Here is a 19,760-nt window from a genome sequence, read left to right as displayed (position 1 = left end):
GTAGTAGGTGGAGCCTACAGGGCCCCTCCCACAGCTCCGCATTCTCTCCTTGTCCAGGGGTGACTGGTCTTGTCTTCGCCCCCTTCCTGTAGTTCTCTGCAGGTAGCCTGTAGTGGGTGGAGCCTACAGGGCCCCTCCTACAACTCTCTCTCTCTCTCCTTGTGCAGGGTGACTGGTCTTGTCTCTGCCCCCTCCTGTAGTCCTCAGCAGGCAGCACGTAGTGGGTGGAGCATTTTGGGCCCCCTCCTACAGCTCTGCTTTCTCCCTTTGTGCAGGGTGATTGGCCTTGTCTCTGCCCCTACCTGCAGTTCTCTGCAGGTAGCCTGTAGTGGGTGGAGCCTACAGGGACCCTCCCACAGCTCTGTTTTCTCTTCTTGTGCAGGGTGACTGGTCTTGTCTCCTCCCCTTCTGTATTTCTCTGCAGTCAGTCCTTAGTAGGTGGAGCCTGTTGGGCACATCCCACAGCTCTGCTCTCTGCACAATTTATATACAGCACAGTGATGACATCACCACTACTTTTAAATATATACACTATATAGTTAGGATTGTAAATATGATTGTAAAGTTCATCGGGGCACACAAGGGGGATTTACAGTTGGGGAAAAAAGTATTTGATCTCTAGATTTTGTAAGTTTTCCCACTTATAAATGAAGGGTCTATCATTTTTTTTTATCGTAGGTGCATTTTAAATCATAGATACAGAATATCAATCAAAAATCCAGAAAAAAACATGATACAAATGATAGAAATTAAGTTGCAGTTCAGTGAGTGAAATAAGTATTTGATCCACAAGCAAAACATGGTGGAGAAACCCTTGTTGGTAAGCACAGAAGTAAGAGATTTGTAGAAGGTGACCAGGTTTGCACACATCTCAGGAGGGATTTTGGTCCACTCTTCTTAACCACTTGCAGACCGGACCATTTTGCTGGTCAAAGACCAGACCACTTTTTGCGATTCGGCACTGCGTCGCTTTAACTGACAATTGCGCGGCCGTGCGACGTGGCTCCCAAACAAAATTGACGCCCTTTTTTTCCCACAAATAGAGCTTTCTTTTGGTGGTATTTGATCACCCCTGCGGTTTTTATTTTTTGCGCTATAACCAACAATTTTGAAAAAAACGCATTCTTTTTTACTTTTTGTTATAATAAATATCCCCCAAAAATATATACAAAAACATTTTTTTCCCTCAGTTTAGGCCGATACGTATTCTTCTACATATTTTTGGTAAAAAAAATCGCAATAAGCGATTATTGATTGGTTTGCGCAAAAGTTATAGCGTTTACAAAATAGGGATAGTTTTATAGCATTTTTATTAATAATTTTTTATTATTTTTTTTTTACTAGTAATGGCGGCGATCAGCGATTTTTATTGTGACTGCGACATTGTGGGGGACCCATCGGACATTTTTGACACATTTTTGGGACCATTGTCATTTATACAGGAATTACTGCTATATAAATGCAGTGATTCCTGTGTAAATGACACTGGCAGTGAAAGGGTTAACCAGTGGGTGGCAGTGTAGGGGTTAAGTGTTCCTAGGGGTGTGTTACTAACTGTGGGGGGTTGGGCTTTCATTTAGTGAACACTGATCTCTGCTCCAATCACATGGAGCAGAGATCAGCGTCACTAGTTGCTAGGCAGAATGGAGAAATGTTGTTTACACAGCATTTCCTCCATTCGGCCGCTCCGTGAGACGATCGCGGGGATGCCCGCGGCGATCGAGTCCGCGGGTCCCGCGACCGGACTCACGGGGGTCCCGAACAGCGTGGGAGCGCGCCGCCAGCGTGCCCCCGATGGCAGGGCGGCATTGAATATTGGACGTACCTGTACGCCAATATGCCTGCCCGTGCCATTCTGTCGACGTACATCGTCGTGCGCTGGTCGGGAAGTGGTTAACATATCTTCTCTGAATCCTTAAGTTTCTTGGCTGTCTCTTGGCAACTCGAAGTTTCAGCTCCCTCCATACATTTTCTATAGGATTAAAGGGGTTGTAAGGTTCATTTTTTATTTTCTAAATAGGTTCCTTTAAGCTAGTGCATTGTTGGTTCACTTACCCTTTTCTTCGATTTCCCTTCTAAATGTTTTTTTTCTTTGTCTGAATTTCTCACTTCCTGTTTCTCCTCAGTAAACTTCACACCATCATCTCAGTGGTGTTTAGTCAGCCAGAACAGCTTACTGAACAGCTTACTGAGGAGGAACAGGGAGTGAGAAATTCAGACAAAGAAAACAAAGAAAAAAAAACATTTAGAAGGGATATCGAAGGAAAAGCTAAGTGAACCAACAATGCACTAGCTTAAAGGAACCTATTTAGAAAATAGAAAATGAACCTTTACAACCCCTTTAAGGTCTGCAGACTGAATAGGTCACTCCACGACCTTGATGTGCTTCTTCTTAAGCCACTCCTTTGTTGCCTTAGCAGTGTGTTTTGGGTCATTGTCCTGCTGGATGACCCATCCATGACCCATCTTCGGTGTTCTGGCTGAGGGAAGAAGGTTCTCATCCAAGATTTCACAATAGATGGTCCCATCCATTGGCCCCTCATTGCGGTAAAGTCAGCCTGTGCCTTTAGCAGAGAAACAGCCCCAAAGCATAATGTTTCCACCATTCGTGGTTGACTGTAGGGATGGTGTTTGTAGGGTCGTAGTCAACATTTTTTTTCCTCCAAACACAGTGAGTCCCCCTCCTCAACAAGGCACATGTACAGTCATGCCAATGAACATCTAAATTATAATTATTCAGAGATGGATCGGGAGAAAGTGCTGTGGTCAGATGAGACCAAAATTTAGGTCTTTGGCATTAACTCAACTCACTGTGCTTGGAGGAACAAAAATGCTGACTATGAGCCTACAGTCAAGCACGAATGGTTGAAACATTATGCTTTGGGGCTGTTTCTCTGCTAAAGGCATAGGCTAACTTTGCCGCATTGAGGGGCCAATGGATGGGACCATGTATTGTAAAATATTGGATGAGAACCTTCTTCCCTCAGCCAGAACACTGAAGATGGGTCATGGATGGGTCCTCCAGCAGGACAATGACCTAAAACATACCACCAAGGCAACAAAGGAGTGGCTCAAGAAGAAGCACATCAATGTCATAGAGTGACCTAGTCAGTCTGCAGACCTTAATCCTATAGAAAATGTATGGAGGGAGCTGAAACTTGGAGTTGCCAAGCGACAGCCAAGAGACCATAAGGATTTAGAGAAGATCTGAAGAGTGGACCAAAATCCCTTCTGAGATGTGTGCAAACCTGGTCACCAACTACAAGAAACGTCTTACCTCCGTGCTTGCCAACAAGGGTTTCTAAGTCATGTTTGGCTTGGGGATCAAATACTTATTTTACTCACTGAACTGCAACTCAATTTATAACATTTGTATTGTGTTTTTTTCTGGATTTTGGTTGATATTCTGTCTCTGTCATTTAAAATACAAATATGATAAAAATTATAGACCCTTAATTTCTTTGTAATTGGGAAAACTTACAAAATCTGCAGGGGATCAAATATATTTTTCCCCAACTGTATATCCTTTGTTGCTATAGAAGAATATATTTAAATTAAAATATTTGGGCTATTTTTTTTACCCTCCTTTTTTATATTATAAAACTGTCAATAAACACAATTGAACAAAAATGTTTGAGTCTGGAGTTCAACTTTTATATACAGCCCAATAGAATTTTACTACAATTTTTTTTTGTTTTACTCCTCTTTGCTAATTGGGACAGATCCAGACAATGTAAGGGTCTCGCTTGGGAAATGAGAGCTATAGCGGGCTCAAATTTCCATGCTAATGGTTCAAAGCCAGATTAATGGGTCCTGTTAATTAAGCCTGGAGACTCTGGCTAATCAATAAGATGTCCAGGTCTCCAAGACACAGGAAATTGACAAGAGGAGACAGGAGAGTGAGTAGAGAGATGCACATTCACTGTCCATTCAGTAGGCCGACGGCTGGGATAGGACACGTCTGTATTCCAAAACTGTAATGCCATCCACCTGTCTGTGCTGTGTAAGTCTCAGGACTGGATGGACAGAAATGAAAATAATTATATGGGACCAAAAGTGAAAAGGCTTATAGACAAAAGCTTACAATCAATTTATACCGTGATACTCAAAATTCATAGAAAAAAAAACAAGAGAAAAAAAACAATAATTACAAAAAAGAAAGAAATACAAAATTACAGAAAAAAATACAGTAATAATAATAATATTAGTAATAAACATCAAAATAACAAGAGAAAAATAGGAAACATGCTATTATTATTTTTATTATTATTAATAAATAAATAGATATTTAAAAAAACATACGTTTCATATATCTATATATTCCTTCTGTAGACCCCAAAATGTAAAAACTTTTAAAAATAACCCAACCACGACTGATGTAAAAAAACAAATCAAAAACCTATTGAAGTCTTGACTCTGTGGTGATGGCTATATGTAAATAAATTTACCATTCATGAAAGTTAAATGTTTTCTTGAATTTACTTGTTTGACATCAGTGTAATCCTTTGCAGTGTTTTGGGTGTTTCACTTCATTTCATTGAGTGTTTTCTGTGTTGTAGGTGTCCGGCACTGCTGGTGGTTGGTGACAATTCTCCTGCCGTGGATGCAGTGGTATGTATCAAGATTGGCAAGACAAAAGTGTGATAATACAGAGCTGCTAGGATTCAGTTATGGGGCTACTTTGCTGAAAATGCGGTCTTTGAAAAGGAATGTACTGTACTGTATATTGATTTTGCATATATTTTTCTGTTTTACTATGGTCAGGAATAAAAAAAAATAAAAATAAAAAAATAAAATATAAAATTAAATAAATATATATATATATATATATATATATATATATATATATATATATATATATATATATATATATATATATATATATATATATATGTTTAGTCTGGTAAATATGAATGAATACATATACAGTAAATATTATGTATTTGTATTTCAGCCCAGCAGGAGAAGCTCTAGTCTTTTTTTCAAGCCATTCTTTCCTGCTTGTTATTTATAGAGCTCAATAGCTCAAGCGACTCCTCCTTGGCTGCCAAGTTCAGACAGTTTCTTAAAAAGTGTAAATCAGAGAGAAGGTTAGAAAGAAATAAAAACTGTGTTCTAATTTTAGAAAACCAACAATGCTTTGTGACATCAGTGTCATGGTTTCACCCCGAATTAATCATTTACTTATAAAACAAAGATTTTAAATAAACAGCGAAGAACATTAAAGCTTTAAACCCTATAGGCCTGAAAATCTTTTATATTACCATTTTGGAGCATTGCTGAAATTTACAACATATTTCAAATAGGGGACTTTTGGTACCTAGTCTTCTGTCTGACTCTGCAGTCTGTGGAATCTGATTTAACTGGTCTACTTTACATTTCATCTGTAAAACAGACATCAGAGAGCTGCTCTTCTTACATGGAGCTGGTCAACTGTTGGCTACAATTATAAATACATAGTTATTACTTAACATTTTTCATTTCATTTAGTAAACTAGAAAAGTGTTTTTAGCTCTGAACATACTATACTGTGTATATATATATATATATATATATATATATATATAGTGGCAACTGGTCCCCCCCGTCACTTGCCCGCGATAGGACCTACAGACAGGTAGATAGATAGATACAGATAGATAGACATAGACAGGTAGATATATACAGAGAGACAGGTAGATAGCGATAGATAGATAGATAGATAGATAGATAGATAGATAGATAGATAGATAGATAGATAGATAGATAGATAGATACAGACAGAAAGACAGGTAGGTAGATAGATGGAGACAGGTAGACAGAAAGATAGATAGATAGATAGATAGATAGATAGATAGATAGATAGATAGGTAGATAGGTAGATAGATAGATAGATAGATAGATAGATAGATAGATAGATGGATAAGATAGATAGACACCAACAAACAGACAGACAGATAGATAAAAGAACAGAGACCTGGTGAAGGTGAGGATATACTGTAAATCATGGCTCTAGGACATAGTGCTGGGACCTCTCATGGCGTACAGCAGATGTGTAATGAAACGATCGAGCAGATTGCCATGAATGGAGATTGATAGCTGGGGCAGAACAGAGGTGAAGCAGGGCGCCCTCCCCTTTCAGTCCGATCCCAGGGTGAGAAAACACAGTACAATGTGCAGTACTGCTGTATATGGATGCGCAGGCACTGACAGGGTTTCAGACCACATGACCTTGCTTCTCCATTCATGGAGCCGATTTCCCACTGCACAGTGAAACTGGAAGTGACGCTGCTGCCCAGGGAAAGCACCGCCCATGTTGTACGGCGGTGCCAATTGACAAAAGGACAACAAGAAGAAAGACACATGAGTGTAGAGGTGCTCTGCAGTGCGCCACAAAGCATCAAAAAGCCCTGCAAATGAAGCATCTCGCCTGAAATCACGTGATTGCATTGGCGTCACGCTTCCCATAGTGCACTGTGTCCGGCGCCCGAACACAGTGCACTTAAAGGAAACTTTTTTGGTATGTATATATATATATATATATATATATATATATATATATATATATATATATATATATATATATATATATATATATATATGTGTATATATATATATATATATATATATATATATATATATATATATATATATATATATATATATATATGTATATATATATACACACACATATGGAGATATAAAGAAGATTGCATATTTAACTGTTGCACTGAACCAATGAACCAGTTGTATTTATGGTATTCATTATGAATTATGGGTAATATGTAATGAGTAGTAATACACAAACTGCAGGAAGTTCCTGGATAGATATGGTAACATTTTTATTATTTTCATTCTTTTAGGTTGATTGTAATTCAAAGCTGGACCCAACAAAAACCACATTGTTGAAGGTAAGACCCAAGGAAAGACACAATAGCTCCCATTCACCGAGCAGCACAATGCCTAGATTACAAAGCTGATGATGATCATGCTTCCTGTTTTGACTATGGGACAGGAAGTGATGGGAAAATTCCCCAGTAGGACATAGATGGCAAAAATACTGAAAGGGGTTATAGGACTCAAAACAAAAAAATGCTGCGCTAGTGATAAGAAATGTATCCAACCACTTAGTGTCTCAATTCTCCTGTGTCAATATGAGTGCCATCATAATAACATGTGAGAAATATAGGCCGGGTATATTTCTTCTTATAATAATATAAATCCTGTGCTTAAGTGCAATTAGAAGGTTAATGAATAATGTCAGAAAAAAGTTTTAACTTGTTGAGTCTTCACAAATCCTCAAAAATTCGTGCTTTGTATCTATTCGCCTCGTTGCTCCCCCATAAGAAATGTTCTCACCTCACACTTACAGTAAGTTTGGTCAAGTAAAGCTTTTTAATCACCCGGACTAACAGATCATGCTTTCCTCCTCATTGCTCCATTGATGTACCTCCATTATGACTCTGTATATGTGAGAGAGAAAGAGCTCCAAATAGTGCTTATATCGTTTTAAACAATATTCAATTTATTAAAAAAATGTGCATAGAACTCACATTTAAAAGGTGCACCAACTGTATGCAGCGCATGTTATATGAAATCACGATGCTGCAGCTACTTTGTGCCTCTCTGTGAAAAATGCATAAGCATCTCGCCAAACAAATCTGCCTCCTCCCCTACGCGTTACGACACAGGGTCTCGTGACTTATCAGGGGGATGAGAACCCGTGGACAGATTCTCCCACCTGATCTGTAGATCTCTGCAACTCCTCCAGAGTTCCCATGGGCCTCTTGGCTGCTTCTCTGATTAATGCTCTCCTTGCCCGGCCTGTCAGTTTAGGTGGACGGCCATGTCTTGGTAGGGTTGCAGTTGTGCCATACTCTTTTCATGTTCAGATGATGGATTGAACAGAGCTCCGTGAGATGTTCAAAGCCTGGGATATTTTTTTTATAACCTAACCCTGCTTTAAACTTCTCTACAACTTTGGTGTGTCTTGGCTTTGGTGTGGTGTGGAGGATCATTAGAAGCTAGGTCTGAACTCAAGGCAGTTGCTGCCATTCGGATGCAAAGCCTTTGTGTGGTGTGCTCCAGCCAAGATGGGTGACCTTCTTGGGGGGACTACTCTGGCCACTATTTTGTGATCAATCTTGAGGTTGTTGTCTTCGTGAAGGTGTTGCCTTCATGGTGTAAAAATTTTTTCCATGTATCGGTTACAGAGTTTTCCCATCACTTCCTATCCTAAGATTCTAGGTGAATCTCCCCAGTAGGGATGCAGACAGCAATTTGAACCTGACAGTATCTAATCCGTCCCCACTTCATCCAAAACAAAGTTAAATGTTCCAGGTCAATTGTTACTGCTAAAGTACTGTATTTCTTAAAATGAATTACTGACATCTTTTCTCTCTCCTCAGATGTCAGACTGTGGAGGATTTCCCCAAGTCGTTCAGGTAACTTAGATCAATATTAGATGTTGGTTATGCCGTCCATACAACACTAACAACATATAAATATACAACATAGGTGTAATAACGTCGGGTGGTCTTATGGTTGAAAACAAATGTTCAACACAGCAAAAGAGAAGATTAATTTAATTCTTCATGGATCAATCATCCCTTTTGGATGGAAATTATTGTTCATAGATTGAGTCTTGGAATTTTCCAGATAGGCAACTCCAAACCTAATGCTGATCAGGGTTTCCAAATTATTAATACCATTCTGCATTAGGAAACAGACAATGAGAGATACCCAGCATCTTAAAAAAAAAAACTTTTTGCTCAAAACATTTGAGGCTTTTTCTATAAACATGCTTACGTAGATATCAAATTGATTATTGTAAGCAGTACATAGGCAGGCTGGTTTCTTATCAAGGTCTTAGGAATGTGAGTACAGGGGAAAAGAGTAAAGCTGGCCATAGACCATGGGTTGCAGGAAAGAAAATAGCTTGATTCCCACATCAACACAGCCAGTGTTGATAGGGAACCCCTCCCACTGAGCCATTGTGTTCTCCTGGCAAGGGGGCATAGGAACAGATGAAAAACAAGCTCTGGACTGCCGCACTCTTCAGAAGACGACTTTCTTTTATTGGAAAATCACAGCTCAACAAACACTGCGAACAAGGAAAAATTGCTGACGTTTCGCACTAGCTGTAGTGCTTATTCATAGCAATTTTTCCTTGTTCGCTGTGTTTGTTGAGCTGTGATTTTCCAATAAAAGAAAGTGGTCTTCTGAAGAGTGCGGCAGTCCAGTCCTTGTTTTTCTTCTGTTGCTAGTGGTAATAGCCAGCACCTGTGTCTTCCCATCCGAAGAGACAGTTTACAGCCTGCATGTGTGCTCCTGGGGCGGTGAGATCCCTTCTCCTTCATATTACAAGGGGGCATAGGAAGCTGTCCCCACTGGGAGAACACAGTGATTACTGCTAGTGGCTTTAATAGCTATAATCGCATATAAACTATCTATGGGCCGGCTTTAGTATGATGCCAAGGACATCGGCTGCAGTGGGCAAAGCATACAGAATGAAATACATTTATATATTTAAAAAAAAAAAATTTCACATCTGCAACTATTGTTTGATGCATTCAATTTCCAAAAGATGTAATTCTTCATTATACAGATTACAAGATTATATTGCTCCATGCATGGTCAACAGAAAACATACAACTGTCTCTTTTAAGATAAAGGTGTTAACTAGTAAAATTATTATTTCATGTTTTCTTTCTTTTTTTTTTTTCTTTTTTTCTAGCCGGCAAAGCTTACCGAAGCCTTTAAATACTTTGTCCAGGGCATGGGCTACAGTAAGTAATGTTTTTATTAAAAAAATTATTTGTAGTCATGTTTTTTTATCTATGTTTGAAGGAGATTGTCCTAAAGCTGAATTCCAGGCAGATATAAACTTGAACTTTATCAAATGTTTTGTTAATTTGTGAGTCCAACCTTATTGGAAACTATACATTCTTGGTTAGGTTAAAGTGGTTGTAAACCCTCCATATACCCAGTGACGTGACCGGCCTCAGGTGATGAGATGACAGAGATGAAACCAATCATCCTACATAAGTTGTTCCTGTTTATCTGCAGTCTTCTCTGACTGTCAATCAGCAGGAGGTTCCCCCCCCCCCCCATCACCATTTTTCTCTTGGTGTCAGGAAAACTTGTCAGAAGCGACTCATGCTGATAGCAGAGGAATGAGGCAGAAGACAGAAATTACACTTAGTGCTCTTAACTGAGGCAAGGACACACTATGGGATATGCTTTGTCCATATATCATGTCTGAGGTTTACAACCTCTTTAACGGAACTTACCTAAGCAGCTCTAAATACGCAGATCTTAAAGTGAACCTTTTAGGCTTGCCAAACAGTGCAAATTAACGGTATTGGCATTTCGTTTTTATGCTTATTGGGGGGATCTTGGATCACAAGCCCAAATTACAATGAGCGTTCTCTTCCAAGTTCTTTCCAAATCCCTGCCTCTTCTTGGCATCACATACCAACTGAAGTTATGGCACTGTTGAATGGCACATATAGGGTTTGGCTTCAGGATAGGCAGGGTTTAGCAGCGTCTTGGGCAAAAGTCATATGTTGAACATGGACTTGAAAGCCAGTGTCCTCTCTAGACACTAAGGTATTTTTAATTTCACATTTTTAAAATGTAATTTAAGAAAAAACACCAGTACTTTCTTACCAGGACCATTATCTGGTTCACTGTCTTAGGCCTAATGCCTCATACACACGATCGCAAATTCCGCCAGCAAAAGTCTGATGTTTTGGTCGGAAATTTAGGCCATGTGTATGCTCCATTGGACTTTTGCTGGCAGGATTCCCGCCAGCAAAACATTGAGAGCAGATTCTCTATTTTTCCAACGGAAAAAGTTCCGATCGTCTGTAGCAATTCCGACGCACAAAATTCCTACGCATGCTCGGAAACAATTTGACGCATGCTCGGAAGCATTGAACTTAATTTTTTCGGCTCGTCGTAGTGCTGTACGTCACCGCGTTCTTGACGGTCAAAAGTTCAGAGAACTTTTGTGTGATCGTGTGTATGCAAGCCAAGCTTGAGCGGAATTCCGTCGGAAAAACCATCCAAGATTTGTGTGTACGCAGCATAACAGTTTAATTGCTAATTATCTACCATAGTATAGAAGTGACCACTTGAGGGAGCTTTCACAAATAAAATATATAAAATGTATCATTAAAATAAAGAACAAATGAAAAGTAAAAAAATTTAGAAAGTCCCAAGATGTATCAGGAATCAGCAGTAGAGATGGCCAAATCTGTACAGCTACACTTAGGAAACTGAGAGAAGACTGTGTGTGCTTTAAGTGAGATTTATTTACAGTGAAACACAACCCATCCAAACACCAGCAAACAGAAAACATAACAATGTAAGTGAACCAAAAACCCAGTGACAAAATACCTAACTAAACAACCACACATAAAGCCTAACACACGTAAAGGCCTAACTAGTAACTAACTATATGAAACACATTCAAAACGGGGAACAAAGAAAACCGGGGAAAACAGGATGCAAGACAGGATCAAGATCAGGACCAGTATAAATGACAATGAAAAATAAAGAGTCCTGCGCAAATCGTGCCACTGAAAAAGTGGATGATAAATATAAAAATATATAAAAAACAAGAGTCAATAAAAAATCATAAAAGTAGACACACCGATGAGTGAAGGTATATAGTGAAAAACAAGAGAAAGAACGGGACCAAATGTTCCAAAATATATAAATCCAGGCTCTCAGAACTCTCACCTCAAGATGGAATAATCAGGCAAATGAAAATGACCCCAAAAAACTTCTCCTTTTACTTCTCTGTGTTTAATAACCAAGGAATTGCAGATAAAGCATGTAGTATACACTTCTGCCACTAGAGGGCCATTTCCAGCTCTTGTATGTAATACTGCAGCTGTAGACTTGTATTTCCGTGGTGTAAAACTTAAAAAGAACACAGAGGGGAGGAGAAAAGGGAGAGAGAGAGGGGACTCCAATCGTGTAGTGGTTTCAATAACTAAACGAATTTATTAAGAGAAAACTAATAGACTCTCACATTTAAAAAAGAAATTCAAACAGATAGAGATCTGGCGTCTACCGCCAGTCTTACGCTACTTCCGGTTTGCTACAAACCGGAAGTAGCATAGCACAGAGAAGTAAAAGGAGAAGTTTTTTGGGGTCATTTTCATTTGCCTGATTATTCCATCTTGAGGTGAGAGTTCTGAGAGCCTGGATTTATATGTTTTGGAACATTTGGTCCCGTTCTTTCTCTTGTTTTTCACTATATACCTTCACTCATCGGTGTGTCTACTTTTATGATTTTTTATTGACTCTTGTTTTTTATATATTTTTATATTTATCATCCACTTTTTCAGTGGCACGATTTGCGCAGGACTCTTTATTTTTCATTTTGATGCGATAGTTTGTGTTTACTATTTTTGTCCCGCTGCATTTTTGGATTATTTAGCAGCACTTGCACTTTTTTACTCCACTGGTTGTTTTATTATATATTGGTACATTTTCCATTTTTTTCACGTACTTAGATTCATTTTCACGTTTAGCACTTAGTGGCGCGAGGGTCCATTTTTCACAGTATAAATGACAAGCAGTATCTGGCAGTAGAGTAAAACACTGGAGCAAGAGGCACTACTAGGTGAGGACCTAAATACCCTCCCAGCAGCCAGCATCAGGTGGAAACTGATTGCTGGGATATTCTGGCTGCTGGGAGACACCAGCTGGTGGACACTGGAACTACAACCGTCTGCTCTGGGAAGCACAGTGCCACCAGCAGATGATCCAGGTCCTGGCACAATTTTAACATAATATCTCTGAATGTGTACTTACTGAAAATTCATGTGAATATAATAAAATGAGTGTTGTAAGCCAATAATATGTATGACCTACTGAAGTAGATGTTTGTACTGCTATGGGCATCTGGGTTGAGTATGTAAACAGTATCTACATATTTTTATTGTATGTTATGGTCTTCATTAAGAGTTCATTTTTAAAACCTCTTTCACAGTGCCCGCAGCCAGCATGACTAGGCTGATGAGATCCCGAACAAACTCTGGCGCCAGCGTCTCCTCCCTGGATGGGAATAGGAGCCGGTCTCACACCAACGAGGGCTCACGCAGCCGCTCCCACACCGGTGAAGGCAACCGCAGCCGAGCGCAGACGGGAGAAGGGAATCGGGGACGCTCTCACACAGACACCAGAATGGACGACCACAACAATGTTAAATCCATGGAGGTTTCCTGTTAAACACTAACCCCCACCCCCCATTCCCACCGGGCTCAATTTGCACCGATGAAATCTAATCTGCCAACTGTACATATTAACCTGACTTTAACCTCTGGGAGGTCTCAGACCGCCCAGAGGTTAAGTTTTAAGTTCACTCTTATAAACAGAGCTATGAGGACCAAAGATTGTTTTGAAAGGTAGCGACCCCATGTACTAGCCATTAGTAGACACGCTCATTCCATTACATTTTTTAAATTTTACCCTGTGGTGTTGACTTAAAAAATATATTGATATTTGAGATGTAAGTTTTAGAAAAAATGGTTAGAACCTTTGCTAGGTTTTATTTGCTGTCTGTGGCAGAAGGAGTCAGGAGGAAGTAAGGGAATAATCCCACCAATGGTGTACAAGCAATAGCAAAAAACAGACAAACATTCTAATAATTTTCCATTCTATCCAAAGTAAATTGTAACGGCTTTCAATCATTTTAAAGGAGGATTCCTGTCATTAGAAAATGTATTAGTTCATCAGTAAATTTTAAAAATGTTGTCACATTGGCACTGTATTTTTTATTTTTATTTTTTTTGTCTTTTTATTTTTTTATTCTTTTTTTCTAATACGGGCTGTAGAAGTACCTCTATCATCCTCACTTTTATAGATTTAATTTTGGGATCACACTGTCACACCCGCTTTTTCTTTTTTTTTTAGCTAGACCAGCCGTTTCCAGCAAGAGGACTTTAGAGCTGTGACAGGCTGGAAAAAAGGGGTAGAAACAACATAATTTCTTTCAAAAGCAAAAAAGTATTTAGGCAATGGTTTAATTACAGTACTAGATTTCGTGTTTCACTAGAGTTTAACTTTTGATGCCATTAGACTCCGATAGATGTAAGACACACAATAGGCTGCAGAACGTGATATATCACAAAAAAATGTAAATATGCAATTAAAATATTTATAAAAGTGTTGTTCATTTAAAATCTATTTTCATAGTTTATAAATAGTAGATAACAAAATCGTTTCTGACGATAACCACTGGCTTCTGGCTGTTTCCTATATAATTATAATATATGATTTTTTTTTCCTTACATTTTGGAGTTTTTTTTAATGCAAATTTTCTGGGCTTTTCAGTTTATTAAAGCAAAAAAAAATAAATATATTTTTCCTATCCAAAAATTAGAAAGCATAATATACAACATATAATGGAAATTTTCAAATTATTGTTAAATAATTATATAATATTCAGATCAAGAAAAAGGAAGTTTGTAGTTGAAATACTAAGATGATATATTTTGGTTGCCATTTCTTATTGAGAAAAAGATAAAACGAGCTTTGGTGCTGATGATAATCTGTTTAATAAACAATATCTTTAACTGTTAATTGCTGCTAATTATTATATTGATTTTTTTTTTTTTTTATGTAATCCTTGTCACCTGAGAGTAACAAAACAAAAATAAATAAAATATATCAATTTGTTGAATACCTTTTAAGATAAATGAAACTCTTCTATATTCTTTTTTGATAAATTAATGTTTTATCACTGCAAAATACTTCTAATCATTGCTTATTATTTTGTAAATGTGTTGATTTGAAAACCTTTAGCCCGTCCTCTATGTTACTCAATAGTATCCAGTGTTCTATATTTTTTTTATTTTTTATGTGTTTTGGAGCAAAAAATACTGTGATTTCTAGCTTTGTCGAGGCTGAAGGAGCATATTGTGTATACACAATTGGGATCATTGTATTTATTAAAGAACAATAAACTGGTAACTTTGCACTGGGTTGTCGCCGAGTTTGTCTGTTATGTGATTCACAGGATAAAGTCGCCTTTGTTTATTTTTAGGCATTGTGTTCTATTAAATTGCTTGAAAAACAAAACAAAAAAAAAATACAGCTGTTCTATTTTTAGTTTAAGATTAAAGTGTATCTTTGCTCATTTTTTTTTTAGCTCTGAAAACATTGGGGAAAGGGGGGGCCCATGCCAGATTTTACCCCTATCTTGGGCTCCATTAGAGAGATTTCCCCTAAGGCAGCCCATACATGAATCATTTGTTTTTTTTTGTTCAACCAGCGGGTTGAATAAAAAAATAAATAAAAAATTACTCGATTCCTCCATCCACACACTCGATGCGGACGGGGGAATCACTCCCGTTGAAGTATTGTATTCTGACAATGGGGAGACTTCCCAGCTGTCAGAATACATTGATCAGTGCTGCCAGCTATAGCTTCCTTTTGAGACCAACTTCCAGTAGCTACCCTGAAGAAGCCGCGTGGATTAGTGGCGTAACCCGTAAGGGCAGAGCCAAGTGACCTCACCTCCGGTCTGAGAAAGTAATGTCACCAGCACCTCAAGATCTCCAAAAATAAATCCAAGGTTTTAACCACTTCAGCCTCGGCAGGGTTTACCCACTTCCTGACCAGGTCAGTTTTTGAGATACGGCACTTCGCCGCTTTAATTGACAATTGTGCGATTGTGTGGCGTTGTACCCAAACAAAATGTATATCTTTTTTTTCCCCACAAATAGAGATTTCTTTTGGTGGTATTTGATCACCTCTGTGGTTTTTATTTTTTGCGATATAAACTAAAAAATTGTGCCAATTTTGAAAAAACACAATATTTTTTACTTTTTGCTGTAATAAATATTGAAAAAAGTATAAAAAAAGGAATTTCTTCATCAGTTTAGGCCAATATGTATTCTACATATTTTTGGTTAAAAAAAATCGCAAAAGTTCAGGCCGATAGGTATTCTACATAGTTTCGGTAAAAAAAAAAAAGTATATTGATTGGTTTGCGCAAAAGTTATAGCATCTACAAAATCTGGATATGTTTATGGCATTTTTACGATTCTTCTTTTTTTTTTACTAGTAATGTCAGCGATCTGCGATTTTTAACAGGACTGTGACAGCGGACAGATAGGACACTTTTGACACTTTTTTGGGACCAGGGACATTTATACAGCGATCAGAGCTAAAAATAGCCACTGATTACTGTATAAATATCACTGGCAGGGAAGGGGTTAACACTAGGGAGGCGATCAAAGGGTTAAGTGTTCCCTAGGGAGGTGTTTCTAACTGTGGGGGGAGGGGACTGACTGGGAGTAGAGAGAGATTGTTGTTCCTAATCGATAGGAACAGCAGATCTCTCTCTATACTTCCCTGACAAAAGGAGGATCTGTTTGTTTACATTGACCGATTCCCATTCTGGCTTTCTGAGGAGCGATCATAGGTCGCCAGCAGACATCGCGGCCGCCGGACACACGTATCAGCTCCCGCGTCGCGCGCCCACACCCCTATAGCCCTTAAAGCGGCTGCCACACACCTACGGAGATTCACGCAGGGGTTTTACGGCGGTTGGTTGGCAAGCAGTTAATCAGTGATCACATCATTACAGCAGAAAGCAACGTTTCTGAGCCACATAGGGCCTCTTCATCAGGTATGTGACGTGTGTCGCATGCCTGATGAAGGGGTCTTGCGTGGCTCCGAAACGTGATCGCTGATTGAAGCTTTGGACTCATTTTTGGAGATCTTGGTGTGCTGGTGACATTACTCTCTCTGACTACACATGATTCCAGCCGGTGGTCACTTCAGCACTCACTTACAGATACAGGCTTCTCTACAGGAATGTGTGCATTGAGAATAGTGCCCTGTCTGGGGCCACAAACCACAAGTTGGTTTATATCAATACCAGTGAAGTAATTTTAGAATGTGAGGGTGTTTTTGCTGCTGTTGGAAATATTTTTTTATTAAAAAACGTATTACATAATCGGAGGCATCTTCTTCTTACCCTTGGGTGAGTCCATTTAGCAAACAAGTTGGGGAGTCTAATGCTGTGGGTTTAAAGAGAACCTGATGCCACCATACAGGAGGATTTAAAGGGAACCTGCCACCTTACAGCCTGGTCCTTAAAGTGGTTGTAAAGGCAGAAGTTTTTTTTTTATTTTAAAGCGGTAGTCCACTGAGAGTCCGCTGTTTTTTTTTTTTTAAAGCCAGCAGCTACAAATACTGCAGCTGCTGACTTTTAAAATAGTGACACTTACCTGTCCAGCGCGCCCGCGATATCGGCACCCGAAGCCGATCTCTCGATCGTCTCTCGGGTCCTGGGAATCAGGAAGTGGATGAGTTCATTTCCCGGTTCCCTACTGCGCATGCGCGAGTGGCGCTGCGCAATAAGGATGGTCCCCGCTGTCTGCAGAATCTACGCCGTAATTGGGTGCAGATACCTGTACTGTACAGGGACCTGCACCCTCTCCCCCCTGAAAGGTTCCAATTGTGGCGCTGGGGGGGGGGTTTCCAATGAGCGGAAGGTCCACTTTAGGGTGGACCTCCGCTTTAATGCATTCTATACTTCTATACATTCATACTTGTTAAATGTCCCCATTGCTTTGATACTGCCTGCAGAAATTTTCTACTAAATCACCATTTAGATACATTTTTTCCAGGTCCTTCTATGCAGTCATGTGACCGGAATGCTTCAGCCAGTACGGGTTTCTTTGCCGACATTGCTGTTAAATCCCATAGGATAGCGATGTCACCTGCCAGCATCCATAGCTCCAGCTTGGATGGCGAAGTATTCATGCACACCAGCCGTAACAACATTCGAAAAATGAGTTGGAGATTTGCGGATACGATCTTTTAGAAGGTGATTTCAGAGAAAAATGTCTCTGGGTCATATCAAAGCAATGGGGAGGCAATATTTAACAGGTATTAGTTGTTGTTGTCTTTCCATCCACTTTAACTCATATAGCGCATTTGTTCCTCACTGCTGCCTTTAACTGTCTCAGTCTGCCACCACTTTCAAATTTTAGTTTTGTCTTCCACCGAATCCTCCACTAACATGCTAAATCCATTTTTAAATAAAACCTTTCCATATTCATGAGATATCTGATTTTATACCCAGTGATGTCATCACTGAGTCTCTCTGCTTCTCTATGCAACACAGGTAGATCGTTGATCAATGGGGGGGGGGGGGCTTCAGGATGATTCCTGAAAACATCACACCCTGCTTCTCTCAAAAGACCTCAGCGCTAACGCAAGCTGTGGACTGGCTCCTGGGAGGGGGGGTTTTGCAACAACCAATATGCGTTAATGGGTGGGTCTCAGTAAGGAGGAATGGGTATTCCGAGACAGGCTTTATTTTTTTTATGCAGACAATGCTGAGCCTCCATGATCAAAAGAACTGAAATCAAATGAATGCAAAGGGCGGGCCAGGGGTAGTCAGGCAGGGAAGGAAAGAGCTATATGATGCTGGAAATCCTCCAGCAAGGAAATTAAGTAGGCTCTATCCAACTTGCTGCGGCCTGCTAAAGCAATTTCAGTACAGGAGAGTATTTGCTCTGAATCTTTTAAGGTTCTTTGCGGGAAAAGCAAGGAAGCATAAAAACCTCTGTTATGTATTCATTCTTTACTAAACAAAACATGCTGCACATACAACTGTAGGTAAAACAATTCACAGCATACAAAGTAAAGCAAAATATGCATACAATATACACATGCACAACCTATCATTCCTTACTAGAAAAATTATCATGGATAATATAAGAGGGATACACTAAAAAGTTACTTGACGTGGGTTGTAGATTTAGTGCTATCCCCAGGCAACGTTCCTATTTTCAGTTTTTGTTTATGATGGAGTCATCATCCAGGATCACTTCCTTGATTGTTTCTTGCTTCTTGGAGTCCTGCAAAAAAAAAATTGCTTCCGTTGCATCCTTAGCACATGGCTGTATTCAAATCCTTTGTTCCCTCCCCTAGTTCCTGCCAACATAATTTCCTGTTTCCAAAGCATTGTCAACCAGTCCAACAAGTTAATTAGCACATTAATAGGGAAAGCCCAGCTTTTACTCATATTTATGCTAAAAAAAATCACTAAAAGAGCCATAGCAACACAAAGTGTAGCCTGTACAATTGTGCAAGACTAAAGGTAAGGCTAGAGATCAGCTTTAATCTGAAAATCATTTATTAAATTGTTGAAGACATAATTATTCATGGCTTTGTTGGTGTTTGATTTGGGTAATGCTGGGAAAGTCTCATGCCAAGCATTATGTTTATAAGAAGATCATACTGTAATCATGAATATAATACTGAGATCAGTGGGAGGATTAAAAGTTGCATCTTATATAGCAACTCTGTTGTGGAAATTCTGTGTAAGTAATAAACTTTTCCTTTTCGGAGAACAATCTAATTTCTTTAAATAAACAATCGCCCACCATTACCGCCGCTTACCATTCTTGATAATTAATGACAGTGTAAATAATTCATATCGCTTTGGGAAATCCTGTTTTTAGAAGAAGCCTTTATCGGCTATTAAAATTTATAAAGCGTGGGCTTTATTTTAAAATAACACAAGCCATGTTTACACAAAAAAGAAAAAAACACACAGGGAGTATTTGGGATGTTAAAGGGCCATTATTTTTGTATATTATATTTGTATATAATATTATAAATAATATTTATTTTAGAGAAATAGTTCTGCACAGTTTTTTCCTATGACTGAATTTTATTATTAGTTAGTTCCATCATTAAGGCCTGGTTCGCAACCTATGCATTTTTTTGTGCGTTTT

The 19,760-nt window shown here is 38.9% G+C and overlaps 1 protein-coding gene across 1 annotated transcript in view; it reads left to right on the top strand.

Moving 5' to 3' along the window:
• NDRG1 (N-myc downstream regulated 1) overlaps positions 1-14,977 on the top strand; it is a gene marked incomplete in the record, with an annotated part of 99,259 nt that extends 84,282 nt beyond the window's left edge. The window contains 5 exon segments of the mRNA XM_077493371.1: positions 4,560-4,611; positions 6,843-6,890; positions 8,388-8,423; positions 9,716-9,767; positions 12,989-14,977. Coding sequence (XP_077349497.1) covers positions 4,560-4,611; positions 6,843-6,890; positions 8,388-8,423; positions 9,716-9,767; positions 12,989-13,227 — 427 coding nt within the window.
• Positions 14,978-19,760: the final 4,783 nt, after the last annotated feature.

The sequence above is a fragment of the Lithobates pipiens genome, unplaced genomic scaffold (genome assembly GCF_037356315.1).
Source record: "Lithobates pipiens isolate NorthernLeopardFrog02 unplaced genomic scaffold, aLitPip1_a1.2 Scaffold_19, whole genome shotgun sequence".
Taxonomy (NCBI): domain Eukaryota; kingdom Metazoa; phylum Chordata; class Amphibia; order Anura; family Ranidae; genus Lithobates; species Lithobates pipiens.
The sequence above is the reverse complement of the archived record's forward strand: the minus strand, read 5'-3'. Positions and strand labels throughout refer to the sequence as shown.